Source organism: Entelurus aequoreus, linkage group LG18 (assembly GCF_033978785.1).
Source record: "Entelurus aequoreus isolate RoL-2023_Sb linkage group LG18, RoL_Eaeq_v1.1, whole genome shotgun sequence".
Classification (NCBI taxonomy): Eukaryota; Metazoa; Chordata; class Actinopteri; order Syngnathiformes; family Syngnathidae; genus Entelurus; species Entelurus aequoreus.
Window position 1 is genome coordinate 29,962,570 of NC_084748.1, and position 15,000 is coordinate 29,977,569.

At 37.0% G+C, this 15,000-nt stretch overlaps 2 protein-coding genes across 5 annotated transcripts in view; one reads left to right on the forward strand and one right to left on the reverse strand.

The window, feature by feature from the left end:
- The window catches only part of pld6 (phospholipase D family, member 6), a 19,247-nt gene extending 16,588 nt beyond the window's left edge, over positions 1–2,659 (reverse strand). The window contains exons 1-2 of one of the 2 annotated variants that reach the window (XM_062026900.1): positions 2,457–2,659; positions 282–454 (exon numbers count right to left, since the gene is read on the reverse strand). In XM_062026900.1, the coding sequence (XP_061882884.1) occupies positions 282–454 (173 nt within the window). In that variant the 5' untranslated portion in view covers positions 2,457–2,659. Of the gene's footprint in view, positions 1–281; positions 458–2,456 lie in introns of both variants that reach the window. The other variant, XM_062026899.1, reaches the window with a different exon arrangement.
- A 97-nt stretch (positions 2,660–2,756) lies between these two features.
- Positions 2,757–12,457, forward strand: LOC133634006 (transcription elongation factor 1 homolog). Of its 3 annotated transcripts, none has more exons than XM_062026903.1 (4): positions 2,757–2,832; positions 3,142–3,271; positions 3,366–3,436; positions 11,183–12,457. In XM_062026903.1, the coding sequence occupies exons 2-4, from the start codon at positions 3,156–3,158 to the stop codon at positions 11,245–11,247; spliced, it is 252 nt and encodes an 83-aa protein (XP_061882887.1). In that variant the 5' UTR covers positions 2,757–2,832; positions 3,142–3,155; the 3' UTR covers positions 11,248–12,457. The 3 variants fall into 3 exon arrangements, with proteins under 3 accessions (XP_061882887.1, XP_061882885.1, XP_061882886.1); XM_062026901.1 differs by having other exon boundaries at positions 2,780–2,886; positions 3,139–3,271; XM_062026902.1 differs by having other exon boundaries at positions 2,784–2,886; positions 11,183–12,456.
- The last annotated feature ends 2,543 nt before the right edge of the window (positions 12,458–15,000 follow it).

The window sequence follows — 15,000 nt, forward strand, 5'->3', positions numbered from 1 at the left end:
AAGGCTCTGACAGAACCAAGGTTACATCCATGGGACGCAATGTGCTTTTAGCAATTCTAAGGCTCAGTCAATGACAGAACAAATTAACATATGGTTGGCAATTATGAAGAGTCTTTTTTTCCCCTTCAAGGACGCCTGTCAGTTAAAAAGCTGCATTTGTCCGCGCAAATGTCGTTTATTGTGACACAAAAGAGAAAACATACACAAAGCTCCTCTGTCGCTCTCTTTTCCCCAACAAATCACAACAAGCTTCATTATGCTTGGTACAAAGAGTCACTTACTGAGGGGAAGCGGGAGAGAAGACGTGCTCCACGCAGGCCACCTTTGAAGGGAAGAAAAGAACTTCATTTAGGGTTCTCGGCCGTTTGGAGCGATGCAGGAATCTGCAGAGCAGTTCCGCACTGAGGGAGAAGGCCACAGCAGCTCCCAGCCTGAGCACAGTCCCTGTCCACATCTGCTGTAGGAAAAAAAGCATTTATTTAATTTTAATTATAGTCTATATTTACTGTAGGTGCTATATACTGTAGAGCAGGGGTGTCCAAACTTTTTCCACTGAGGGCCGCACACGGAAAAATTTAAGCATGCGGGGGCCATTTTGATATTTTTCATTTTCAAACCATAACAAAATATGTAGATTTTTTTTTTTAACATTTAGGGCTCCTGGGGCCCGTAAAGGGTCTCAGTCATTAACATTTTAAAAACAATCCAAATTATTATTGCCTATTATTATATATGCCTTTTCTGTCAAAGACAACTTTGTTTTTTTACAGTAAAACTGAAATATGCAGTATTTTCCCCACCGCCCAAAACATTCAGAAAGCAATGTTTGATGTGAAGTAATTGGAGCCCTGAAAAGATCAATAATGCATGACACCATTGATTTTATTTTCATTATTATTTTTGATTAATCACAGTGAAAAGATAAAATAAAATCCCACTAAATATCTTTGGGATCCAAAAGGTACCCCACTCATAAAGTGATAATTTTGTATTATTATTTGTTTTACTTTCAACACTTAAGTTACAAGATCAACTTCAGATATATCTGTCGATTTTACGTTTGAACTATTCTTTTGTTTGTTTCATGCTCTTTTGTCAAAGAAAACTTGGATGTTTTTATATGGCAACCACACAATACATGCAATATTTTTTCACATAAAACATTTTAATATTTAAAGTAATTGGAGCCTTGAAGATGTCAATAATTCATTATTATTGATTTTTTTTTGAGCAATGGCAAAAAAAGGAAAATAAAGATAGACAAAAGAAAAAAAACAGCCTGCATGGCAGCTTTGTGTCAACATTGCAACATTTGTAGTTAGATTTCACCTCATTCCACTTTTTTAATGTTTTTTTGATTTTTGCAATGGCGTTTCTAGAATGTGTGGCGGGCCGCTAAACAATTAGCTGCGGGCCGCAAATGGCCCCCGGGCCGCACTTTGGACACTCCTGCTGTAGAGCTTTATCACTGATGTCACAATCTGGGCCAGGTCAAATTTCGAGGACAACATTTGAAAACATTGCCTTAGTGATGGATCAATGATTAAAACAAAGAAAATCCAGAACACGTCGATGTCAAATGATGCCAAACTCCACAAAAACTGACCCTGAAACTGATGCTTATTAGAGAAGATCCGTATGAGATGCTTTCATCGATATTTTCTAGCAACATTGGACTGTTGCACTTTAAGCTAATGAATGTACCAAACACATTCACATGTAAATTAACTATTAGATATGCTCATCTGGCTCATTTACAGTCTGTAAAGCAGATTGCTCATTAATGTGCAATGCCCTGAGTGAAATAAACTAATAAATAAAACAAATACTCGTAGTTACCAGTCATGTAGAGTAGTAAACATGTTCACACTTTAAAAATAGAATTAATGACTCGTCCTTGTTCAGTGTCAATATTTCTATTCCTAAACGTAATTGCAAACAACTCACTAAAAGCAGGTAAAAATGTACTCTGTGTGATATACACAGCAGTTACAAAATGAACTGAGAACATTCAGATGTTATCCATCTTTTGACCATCCAAATTCTAACTGAGGCTTGCACTACATGTTTTTTCACAACTTTGGGCAGACAGTATTATTGTCGTTCTTTTTCTCGGTCTTCTCAAACCAGAACGTTGCAAAAGTTAACAATTTTGCGGTGTCTTTTACACACATTAAATGTAGAGGTTGTGCTGTTAATTGTGACGTTTATGGCGCGGTCCTCCAAAATGGCTGACATCACGCATCACAGCCACTATTATGTTCCTGACCTAAACTTGATGAGAACATATGGCGTTTCGACTGTTGTGCAAAATTATACATATCATTCGTACATTGTATCAATAAACACCCAAATTAATAATCAAACAAATTATTTTACATACGAGTTCACCAACATAGAAGCTAACGTTTTGGCTAAATTTCGTCTCTGAGGCCCTGACGTGAGGTTCGGCTCACCTTTGTTCGAGACTTGGCCGTAGAACAAATGTGAAAAAAATTTCTTAAAATTGTAAACGATGTCAAAATGACTAAAAATCAGAGTTAAAAACTATAGTCTTCATCTAATTACTAGTTTAAACCGTCTGCGACGCCATCACGCGGCTAACACCAGTTGGCCTGTGTCACTCCCAATCGAAGTGATTGACGTGTGTGAGAGCCAATCACAGGCGTCTATCAGCCACAACCTGGTCCAATCATTGAATCGCAAAGGCTAACACCAGTTGGCCTGTGTCACTCCTAATCGAAGTGATTGACGTGGGTAAGAGCCAATCACAGGCGTCCATCAGCCACAACCTGGTCCAATCATTGAACCGCAAAGGCTAACAAGTGCAAGGTAGAATGAAAGTTTGTTTCCTGGGTAATGCAACGTGTATCTCTCCAGCCGCCGGTAATCAAATACTTGTTTCACCTTTCATTGATTGATTTAAGTTAAGCTTAAACGTTATGTCATTAGGAGATTGGTGATTATCTATTGACCGTGGGATTATCTTGGGGCGTTCATTACCTTCAAACTAAAAATATGCTAAAGTTAGCTCTATGGTTGCATCATCCGTTGTGTTTTGATGACGTCTTTTGTTTATGCTAATCTGGTGTTTCTCTGCCATGTGTGTCCACTACCAACGACTCGCTGAACTTTAAGCAGCGTTTCTAAAAAAGATGGGTCGCCGCAAGTCCAAGCGAAAGCCGCCTACTAAAAAGAAGATGACCGGGAGTCTGGATTCCCACTTCACGTGTCCCTTCTGTAACCACGAGAAGTCATGTGACGTCAATATGTAATCCAACACACCTGTCAACCTCTTTGATGTTGAACGTTCCTGCTAATGGGGAAAGTTGCTTAATTGTCTGTTTTCCTCTCCCTCTCAACAGGGATAGAAGCAGAAATACTGGAATAGTATCGTGTTCAGTTTGTTTGGAGGAGTTCCAGACGCCAATAACATGTATCCTTTCTTCATGGTATGTTTGTGTGCCCTCCTTGGATATGTAACTAGCAGAGGTGGGACCAAGTCATTGCTTTGCAAGTCACAAGTAAGTCTCAAGTCTTTGCCCTCAAGTCTCGAGGCAAGTCCCGAGTCAAGTCCAAAGTCAAGACTGGAAAGTCTCAAGTCGAGTCCCAAGTCCTGCATTTTGAGTTTCGAGTCCTTTCAAGTCCTTTTAACCACAGACTAATATTTTTACACGGATTGTGTATGCTTTTAAAACGCTGTATTTATTTATTAAAACAAGTGCATTTGAAATTGCAAGAAAAAAAATAGTGCTGACATTGCAATTCATAATAGCACTATTAACAGTAATTTTAATAGTTTAAACAATTTTAAACATTTAACTCATTCCTTTACAGAATAAACACATTTGCAAAAACAAACATTAACATACTATTGGTTGTATTTTATGAAAATAATATTACCACAGAGTTGAGAAGGAGCAAAGATATTCAATATTTGTATGTGAAAATCACAAATAAATCTTCTGGGGGAGGATGACGCCCCTACAGGGGTTTGGTTTACAAACTTTCAGCCCCACCTAAAACCAAATTCACCAGCCGCCACTGATTATGATGCACTCTCATTTTAGGCAAAATATAAGACAATACTTTCTTAACAGTATAATTGTAACCAGGAATAAGTCTTCAAGTAACAATATTCAAATACTAACATTGTTGGGTAAAACAGCATTTGGTTTTATTCTGAATGTAGTGAAACAAATTGGTGGTTTTAGCTGATATAAAGACTTTCAGGTGTTTATATATGTTTAAGTATTTGGCAGACGCTTTTATCCAAAGCGACATACATAAAAAATACATACATAACAATCACTGTAAACATTATCATTTAAGGGAAGAATGTAATACAAAATATCAATACAAAGTGTCAAGACAGAATAAACTCTCTGCTGCTGCAGCAACAGAGATACAGTCTATAGGTCCCTAGGATATATAGATATCTAATGTATTCATACATTGTTTATGTAGGATATACGCATGTATATATAACCTAATCATATTGTTTCTTCAATTTAAAAATAGCTTACCGTTTTTTCCCCCTTCTCTGGGATTATATTCCCAGTTTTGATCTCGGACGTCTGGTCACTTATAGCGTATAAGAATATTATATTACTGTTAAGCAAACTATGAATAATAAAACTTGCCAAAACATGTGTCCGTTATCATAGCTACACGTATGACAAAAAACCGCGTGAAAATCAGTGGTATTCAGTGAGGTAAAATGAATTAAATGCGCTGACAGTTCATTGCTCCTGACAAATGAATTGCACTGAGTGGAGCGGATCACCACTCCAAGATGGCGGCCCCGCGTCTCGTCTGCGCCAGTAGGCAGTAGCGCTCGATGCTGCGTACCCTTAAAACATGTCTATGGTTATAACGTTAGCAGTGAGTTTACAGCCTCACTGATTTAACTACACAGCAAATAAAAGTCATGTTACTTAGCCAATAAACGTTATCTTACATTCAAAACTTACCCTTCTTTGGGCAACTTCAAATGTCGAACGAAGTTGGAAGTTGTTGCGTCTCCGTCTGTAATATTCGAACTGCGTGATTTGCATACGCAATTCGTTTTTTGTTGACCAAGTCGTAGTTTTTATACCCGAACGAAACCAACTTTGGCATAATTGTTTCTCTCTGCCGCATTGTTTGACAACTCTTGTTCGGTGGTTGTCCTGCAATTTGATTGGATGAATGCTGTGTGATGAAAACAACGTATAACTAATTTGATTGGCTATTGTACTGACAGCACACCAGCTGACAGGCAGCACACACGCTGATAGACAGACAGACACGTACAAAATGAAAGATGCGGAGCGCTCCCAAATAACTTTTTAAGCTTTGGGTTTTGGGGAAAGTAGCAAGTCATGTCAAGTCAAAAGGCTCAAGTCCAAGAGAAGTCACAAGTCATTGATGTTAAAGTCTAAGTCGAGTTGCAAGTCTCTTTACATTTTGTCAAGTCGAGTCTAAAGTCATCAAATTCATGACTCGAGTCTGACTCGAGTCCAAGTCATGTGACTCGAGTCCACACCTCTGGTAACTAGTCAGCACTTAACAAAGTCAAACTGTGGCCATCATAGGCACTACTAGTGTTGTCCCGACACCAATACTTTGGTACCGGTACCAAAATGATTTCGATACTTTTCGGTACTCTTCTAAATAAAGGGGACCACAAAAAATTGCATTATTGGCTTTATTTTTAACAAAAAAATCTTAGGGTACATTAAAAACATATATTTCTTATTGCAAGTTTGTCCTTAAATAAAATAGTGAACATACTAGACAATAGGGCTGCAACAACTAATCAATTAAAATCGATTATAAAAATAGTTGGCGATTAATTTAGTCATCGATTCGTTGGATCTATGCTATGCGCTTGCGCAGAGGATATATATATATTTTTTAATAAACATTTATTTATAAACTGCAACATTTACAAACAGCTGAGAAACAATAATCAAAATAAGTATGGTGCCAGTATGCTGTTTCTTTTCAATAAAATACTGGAAAGTAGTGATGGGTTGATGAGGCGTCATGAAGCGTTTCGACACATTGCAAAACTGTATTGATACTGTGTCAGTACTGTGTCACTAAATACTGACATCTGCTGGACATTAAATCCCTACAGGCAACCTATGGACCGACTCAACTGACACTGATTTTATGACCTAGTATATACAATAATATAAACCAAGTCATTGTATTTCATTTAGGATTATTTCATATCTTCATTTAAATAAAAATATATTTTAATCTTTTTTAGATAGTCAATAAAAAATGTGAACATGTATCATAACATGGAAATCTAAGAACGTGTTGTGAATGAGGATGCATGTGGACTGGGATTTTTAAAAAAATAAAAAAATTTACACATTTTTATTAAAAAAAACAGTTTTTCCAACGTATTCAATTTTAGACGATTTCTTTCATTGATTGATTAAAACTTTTATTAGTAGATTGCACAGTGAAGTACATATTCCGTACAATTGACCACTAAATGGTAACAGCCGAATAAGTTTTTGAACTTGTTTAAGTTGTTTAAGTCCACTTAAATTGATTCATGATACAGATATATACTATCATCATAATACAGTCATCACACAAGTTAATCAGAGTATATACATTGAATTATTTACATTATTTACAATCCAGGGTGTGGGATATAGAGGAGGAGGGGGGGGGGGGGGGGGGTTGGTTGTTATCAACACTTCAGTCGTCTCTTCTTAGTTATTATTTCTCCGGCTGTAGAAAAGACCCGCTCACAGGGCACAGAGGAGGCGGGAGTGCGACACAGTTCGCGTATCAGTCACGTGACCAAAACAGCTCATGATCGGTCACGTGACTTTCTAAAAGCGGTACGCGCACCGACACAGGGTATTGCTCTATGAGCTCGACGCATGCGCCGATGCATCGGTGTTGCCGGACCCATCACTACTGGAAAGGATAGAAATGTAGTTTGTCTCTTTTATCCGATTATTAATTGATTAATCGAAGTAATAATCGACAGATAAATCGTTTGTCAAATTAGTTGTTAGTTGCAGCCCTACTAGACAACTTGTCTTTTATTAGTAAGTAAGCAAACTTAGGCTCCTAATTTATCTGCTGACATATGCAGTAACATATTGTGTCATTTTCCATTCTACTATTTTGTCAAAATTATGAAGGACAAGTGATAGAAAATGAAATATTAATCTACTTGTTCATTTACTGTTAATATCTGCTTACTTTCTCTTTTAACATGTTCTATCTACACTTCTGTTAAAATGTACCGGTAATAATCACTTATTCTTCTGTTGTTTGATACTTTACATTAGTTTTGGATGATACCACAAATTTGGGTATCAATCTGATACCAAGTCGTTACAGGATCATACATTGGTCATATTCAAAGTCCTCATGTGTCCAGAGACATATTTCCTGAGTTTATAAACATAATATACATTTAAAAAAAACGAAAGATGTGATGCCAAAAAATAGACGTAATCATAGTCGTATTGACTAGGTACTACTGTACTTGGTATCATTACAGTGGATGTTAGGTGTAGATCCACCAATGGCGTTTTGTTTACATTTTGACGCCGGTGAGCTACGGTGTGTAGTGAAGCATGTTTAGCTATTCCTCGTCCTGCAGGGATGATACTTATAAGAAACGTACTTTATTTGTCGCCATGGAGGCGAGGATTAGTGATTTAGAAGTCGCTAAAACACTGCCGACTGGGGCTGGACTTTAGTCGCTAGCTAGCTAGCCATGTCTTAAAGCACCTCTTCCTGAGGGCGTTTCAGTGTTATAACTGGGATGCGGTGCGGATGTTCTCCCGAAGTGTGTTTGTCATTCTTGTTTGGTGTGGGTTCACAGTGTGGCGCATTTTTGTAATAGTGATAAAGTTGTTTATACAGCCACCCTCAGTGTGACCTGTATGGCTGTTGACCAAGTATGTCTTGCAGTCACTTACGTGTGTCTGCAGAAGCCTCATACAACATGTGACTGGGCCGGCACGCTGTTTGTATGGTGAAAAAGCAGGCGCGAAGACAGGTTGTAGAGGACGTTAAAGGCAGTGCCATCACGGCACGCCCTTAATATTGTTGTCCGGGTTAAAATCGGGACAAATTCGGGAGAATGGTTGCCCCGGGAGATTGTCGGGAGGGGCACTGAAATTCGGGAGTCTCCCGGAAAAATCGGGAGGGTTGGCAAGTATGTTGCTAGGGCGGGATAGCCATTCAAAGAAGGTGAATTCATTAAAAAGTGCATGTTAGATTTTTTTTTTAAAGAAATCTTTTCTTGCAGCCCAGCCTCACCCAGTTTCTGCATCCAGTGGCCCCCAGGTAAATTGAGTTTGAGACCCCTGCTCAAGATCTAATATCTATCCTCTCTATTAATAAGCAGATATTGTTGCAGTCGGAACAGAATTGCCCCTTGAGCGTTATGACATACACCTTTCATATCATTCGCGACCGACTGCTCTAATGTGTTGTCACGAGCTGCAGGTTTCTTTTGAGGATTATTAAGCAGCACGTTTGCAAACACACGCCCATAAGGCAATGCATGCAGGCATGTCTCTGATGGATAAACTCTTGGGACACTTTCAGTAGCTTGAGAGAAATCTCACCACCACCACAGACGTCCATTTACTGGAAGCTTTCAAATTAATCTCATGGCCCTTGTGTTTAACCGCTGATTTATCTCTGCATCATAAGTCTTGATGGTTCTTTCCACGACTCCTAATTGAGGATTTGGCGCCTCCCTCGTCCCCGCGCCCAGACAGCTGATGTAGCATATGAGGTTATGGTCAGAGTCGGGGAGCGGCTGGGGGGGGGGGATCTGAAGTAAACCCACTTGACCCAAAGCTAGAGGAAGACTTTCATGTATGAATTTCTTGTCGAGAACAGGGTCCCTAAAACCCACAAGTTAATTGAACTCTTTACCTGTTAACAATATTATGACTTTATGCTCATAACTTTGATATCACAGAGCAGGGGTCTCCAACTTTAATCAGTATTAGAGCTGCTTGGACAAAAAGAAAGGCAAGGTGGGATATTTGTTATATTTACAGTTTATGACTGACAACTTTTAATCTACTTTATTTACAAAGAAAATGCCTACTCAAACTTAGACTTAGAAAAAACTTTAATGATCCACAAGTGACATTAAGTGTGGTTATTTTCTTTATGCATATTTTGTGGTCATTTGCCAGTGAATAGAAGCATAATGTCTGAATTGAACACTTTTATAAAAAAATAGAAACCGTTAAAGCAAATATTTTTTGGTGAGCTATTCAAAAAGAGTGACATGCTTGTTGTTGGGGACTCCTGTCAGTCTTTTTTTTAAATGACAACTTCCAAAAATATACTCGTAATATTTAGTCCTTATTCTCTTAAAATTCCAACTTTGTTGAAAAATTACGTCTTTCTCCTGCAAATGTTTATTTTCGCAATAGTACCAATTAATTTTTGTAAAATTATGACTTTTGTCCTATTTTTGACTTGATTACTGTAATATTATTACTGATTTCCATAATCTTAGTAATATTATATATTATTGCTATTATTCATTTAGCAATAATTATGATTTTGCATTTTGTCGCAAAATAATTTTATTTTGGTAATATTGACTTAATTTTTGGTCAAAATCATAATTTCTCATAAAATTATGGCCATTGTAAAAAAAAAAACTAAAGGGACTTTATTCATTATTTTCCAAATATCAAAAGTTTCGTACAAAATGTAAATTTTTCTCATATATTGTTATAATTCTAAATACGTTTTCATAAAATTTCACATTTTACCCACCAAGTGAATTTACCCTTTTTGTTGTGTTATTTTAGTCTCATTATGAGTAATATTTTCACCTTTTTTGGCTAACCTTTCTCGTAAAACGGCAACAAAACAGATTTTTTGTTTGTTAGCAAAGTTGTTTTTCCTCATAAAACTGACGTTTTTTCTCTTACAACAGCAACTTTTTCCGGTGAAATTGAACCTTATTCTTGTAAAGTCGTTTTCTAGTAAAATGTAAACTTTTCCTCAAAACTTTTTCTTGTCAAACGGCAACAAAAACAACATTTTCTTAGTAAACGGGGACGGCGTGGCGTTGGGAGAGTGACCATGCCAGCAACCTGAGGGTTCCTGGTTCAATCCCCACCTACTACCAACCTCGTCACGTCTGTTGTGTCCTTGAGCAAGACACTTCACCCTTGCTCCTGATGGGTCGTGGTTAGGGCCTTGCATGGCAGCTCCCGCCATCAGTGTGTGAATGTGTGTGTGAATGTTTGTGTGAATGTGGAAATAGTGTCAAAGCGCTTTGAGTACCTTGAAGGTAGAAAAGCGCTTTTCAAGTATAACCCATTTACCATTTAGTAAACGGCAACTTTTTCCCGTGAACTTTCTCTTAAACAGCAACAAAACTGATTTTTTTGTCATTAAAGTGGCAACTGTTTCTTCTAAAACAGAAACTATTTATTGTAAAACAATCTTTTTCTCATAAAACGACAGCAAAACTGATTTTTTTCCCTGTGAACTGGCAACTTTCTCATAAAAAAACCCTTTTTGTCATAAAAACGGAAATTTGGTCTCATCAAAATCTGCATTTGTTTTCTCGTAAAAGGCGACTTTTCCTGTGAAATTGCAACATTTTTTTTGTGACCATGCAACTTTTTTACGCGTGAAATAGCAACTATTTACCTCGTGTAACACAGCAACAACTTTTTCATGTAAATCGGCAACGCTTTCCCGTTAACCGGCATCTTTTTTCGTAAAGCAGCATCTTTTTTCGTAAAGCAGCATCGTTTTCTTCTTAAGGTTGACTTTGTTTTCTTCGTAAAACCTTTTTTTGTAAAGTGGCCACGTTTTCCCTAAAAATGGCAACCTTTTTTCATCAATGAAGACATTTGTAGAGTAAAGACTCAGCCCTTCAGGGTCAGGGTGAACTTTATTGTCCCGTTAAAGACATTTGTCTTGGGCACACTAGCGGCATTAATTTATAATTCTTTCTTGTTTTGACAGTGACCAATGCCATAATAACTTCTATAACCTTGACCTTTGGGACTTTTTGATCACCTGCTTAATAATACCACATTTCTTTTTTTCAGCAACACTGTCACACTTGACTTGGTCAATATGGACATTTTCAAAGTTGATATGAAAACTGTTGTCACACAAGACCAATATGTATCCTTAACCTCTTACTCCTTAGACCTGTCAGAGCCAGTTGACGTGTACAGCGATTGGATAGATGCTTGTGAATCAGCCAATCAATAGCCCTGAAGGACCTGGGCTTGAATCCAGACTGGAGGAGGTTGGGACTATTTTTTTTATTTTATTTTTTTTAAATGGAGGTATGTGGACTGAAGGAGACTTTAGCCCAACACTTTAAATAAGACCCCAGTGTTTTCCTTTCTTGCAGTGTTACCAATCTGTCCTCAAATGTTTTTCTTTCATTTTCTTTATTTATTTAAAGAAAAGTCTCGGTTTATATCATGAAACAGGTGTGGAGAAATGACTTGAATGCTGCACTCTGACCATTTTATTAGATACAGCTGCACAAGTGTACCTAATAAGGAGACCTATGAGTAAAATGTGGCAAAATAAATGTACACAAAAAAATGCAACTTAATCTACCTTTGCTATGATGATGTCACATGTAGTTTCATGCTGTCATCCACCAACTAGCAACATGTCCTGTAATGATGATGGTTATAATAATTATTATAATAACCCACATCTCTCTTCATTCTCACAGCAGAAGGTCATACACTATACGCATATGCTACGCTTGAGAGTTTCTTTGTCTTCTGGCACTGTAACGATGAAAGATGTACACAGTATGTAAATAAGTGCGCTCACTGTAGCTATGCAAAACCATTTGTAGTTACTCCCACTTGGGTTATTTTCAGAATAAAAGAGCAATAAGACGACATGTCACGAACAAGTGGAGTGGAGATTCATTTTTGCTTGATGTATTCAATTGTTACACATGTAATCCAATACTTTATTTATGGAAAATGTTTATTTTTTTGCTCGTGCAATATGCTTGACCGTACAGTACAATAAAATGAGTTTTGCAGCTCTGGTGGCGTTTTGATGATTAGAAGGGAAAACAAAGAAATATTAAAAAAAAACAAAAAACTGTTGTGACATTGTTACAATTTTATTTTGTACTGAATTTTTTCCCCACGTTCTAATTCCCATAATAGCACACTTTAAAAACATGAAAAATAAAATAAAAATACTACACTTGACATTATTTAGGTAAAAAAAATAAAGAATGTTCTCTTTACAACTTAATCAAAACATTTCTAATAGTAATGACTCTGGTGAGGCGGTATAGCTCGTTTGCAGGTTCGATTCCCGCTTCCGCCATCCTAGTCACTGCCGTTGTGTCCTTGGGCAAGACACTTTACCCACCTGCTCCCAGTGCCACCCACACTGGTTTAAATGTAACTTAGATATTGGGTTTCACAATGTAAAGCGCTTTGAGTCACTTGAGAAAAAGCGCTATATAAAAATGTAATTCACTTCATAATTTAATGTTATTTTTACAAAGCCACTTGTTTGCTTTGTTTAACTTTACTTAAAATTAAGTATTTGTAAAGTTAGGAATTATTTTCTAAAATGAAGACTTTAATCAAGTCATTTCTCATTGAAAAATAATACTTCCTTTTTTCCTTCTGAAATTACCTTTTTTGATTGACATATGTGGGAAAATAATGTTGGTTACAAATACATCTTTTTAAAATGATGACTATTGTATTTTTACACATACACATACACACACATATATATATATATATATATATATATATATATATATATATATATATATATATATATATATATATATATATATATATATATATATATATATATATATACACACACATACATATACAGTACAGGCCAAAAGTTTGGACACACCTTCTCCTCATTCAATGCGTTTTCTTTATTTTCATGACTATTTACATTGTAGATTGTCACTGAAGGCATCAAAACTATGAATGAACACATGTGGAGTTATGTACTTAACAAAAAAAGGTGAAATAACTTAAAAACATGTTTTATATTCTATCCATCCATCCATCCATTCATTTTCTACCGCTTGTCCCGTTCGGGGTCGCGGGGGGTGCTGGAGCCTATCTCAGCTGCATTCGGGCGGAAGGCGGGGTACACCCTGGACAAGTCGCCAACTCATCACAGGGCCAACACAGATAGACAGACAACATTCACACTCACACACTAGGGCCAATTTAGTGTTGCCAATCAACCTATAGTTTCTTCAAAATAGCCACCCTTTGCTCTGGTGACTTTTGCCATTCTCTCCATGAGCTCCAATCACACCTGTGAAGTGAAAACCATTTCAGGTGACTACCTCTTGAAGCTTATCGAGAGAATGCCAAGAATGTGCAAAAAAGTAATCAGAGCAAAGGGTGGCTATTTTGAAGAAACTAGAATATAAAACATGTTTTCAGTTATTCCATCTTTTTTTGTTAAGTACATAACTCCACATGTGTTCATTCATAGTTTTGATGCCTTCAGTGACAATCTACAATGTAAATAGTCATGAAAATAAAGAAAACCCATTGAATCAGAAGGTGTGTCCAAACTTTTGGTCTGTACTGTATATATATATATATATATATATATATATATATATATTATATATATATATATTTGCTAAAATAAAAAAAGTTAATTTTATTTCTTAACGTAAACTCAGCACAGCATCATGAGTGAGACTAGGCAAGGCAAGGCAACTTTATTTGTATAGCGCTTGACATACACAAGGCATACTCAAAGTGCTTCACAGACAACAAAGGGAAATGAAAGAAAATAAAAGCAAAATTAAAATGCGGACAATAAAAATAAAAACAGTGCAGACGTTAAAAGTTAAAAGATTAAAAGATTTAGCTGAAAGCTAAGGTGAACATAAAAGTCTTCAGTCTAGTTTTAAAGTAGTCAGAGTTGGGGAAAGTCTGACATCTTCAGGAAGTTTATTCCAGGTATTTGTTGCATAGTGACTGAATGATGCTCTCCCTTGATTTGAGTTCACTCTTGGAACCGCTAACAGATTGGTCTCAGAAGATCTTAGTGATCTAGAGGGCTTATATAGTGGGAGCATATCGGTGATATACTTGGTCCCTAGACCATGTAGTGATTTATATGTGAGCAGGAGGATTTTGAAATCAATTCTCTGATGTACAGGGAGCCAATGTAAGGATTTAAGAATTGGTGTAATGTGCTCACATTTTTTGGTCTTTGTTAGAACTCTAGCAGCAGCGTTCTGAACAAGCTGTAGCTGCCTGACAGTTTTTTTGGGAAGACCTGCAAGGAGACCATTACAATAGTCTAGCCTACTGGTAATAAAGGCATGTACAAGTTTTTCTAAGTCTTGAGCTGACATGAGCCCTCTAAGTCTTTTTACATTTTTGAGGTGATAGTAGGCCGATTTTGTTACTGATTTGATGTGACTGTCGAAATGTAAATCAGAATCTAAAATAACCCCAAGATTTCTGGCTTTATTTGAGGTTTTCAGGGACAGTGATTGAAGGTGTTGGACGACTTTAAACCTTTCTTTTTTAGCACCAAAAACAATTATCTCAGTTTTATCTTCATTTAATTGTAGGAAATTTTGGCACATCCAGTGTTTGACTTGCTCAATGCACTGGCACAGAAGATCTATGGGGCGATAGTCATTTGGTGATAGCGCTACATAGATTTGGGTGTCATCGGCATAGCAATGATGGTCAATGTTATTATTTTGCATGATTTGTCCTAGTTGGAGCATATAGATGTTAAATAAAGTCGGCCCCAAGATTGAACCTTGGGGGACTCCACATGTTACGTTGGTTGGTTCTGATACAAAGTCACCAATGGAAACAAAATAGTTCCTATCTTGTAGATATGACTTGAACCAGCTTAAAACTGTGCCTGAGACCCCCACCCAGTTTTCCAACCTGTCCAAAAGTATTGAGTGGTCGACAGCGTCAAATGCAGCACTGAGGTCCAAAAGCATTA

Excerpts from the sequence above, each read along its gene's own strand:
- LOC133634006 (XM_062026901.1), top strand. The coding sequence starts at position 2,838 with ATGAAAGTTTGTTTCCTGGGTAATGCAACGTGTATCTCTCCAGCCGCC. Across the intron at positions 2,887-3,138 it reads GTGTATCTCTCCAGCCGCCG|CAGCGTTTCTAAAAAAGATG; the intron begins GTAATCAAATAC and ends CTGAACTTTAAG. Across the intron at positions 3,437-11,182 it reads GTTCCAGACGCCAATAACAT|ACCTGTCAGAGCCAGTTGAC; the intron begins GTATCCTTTCTT and ends CTTACTCCTTAG.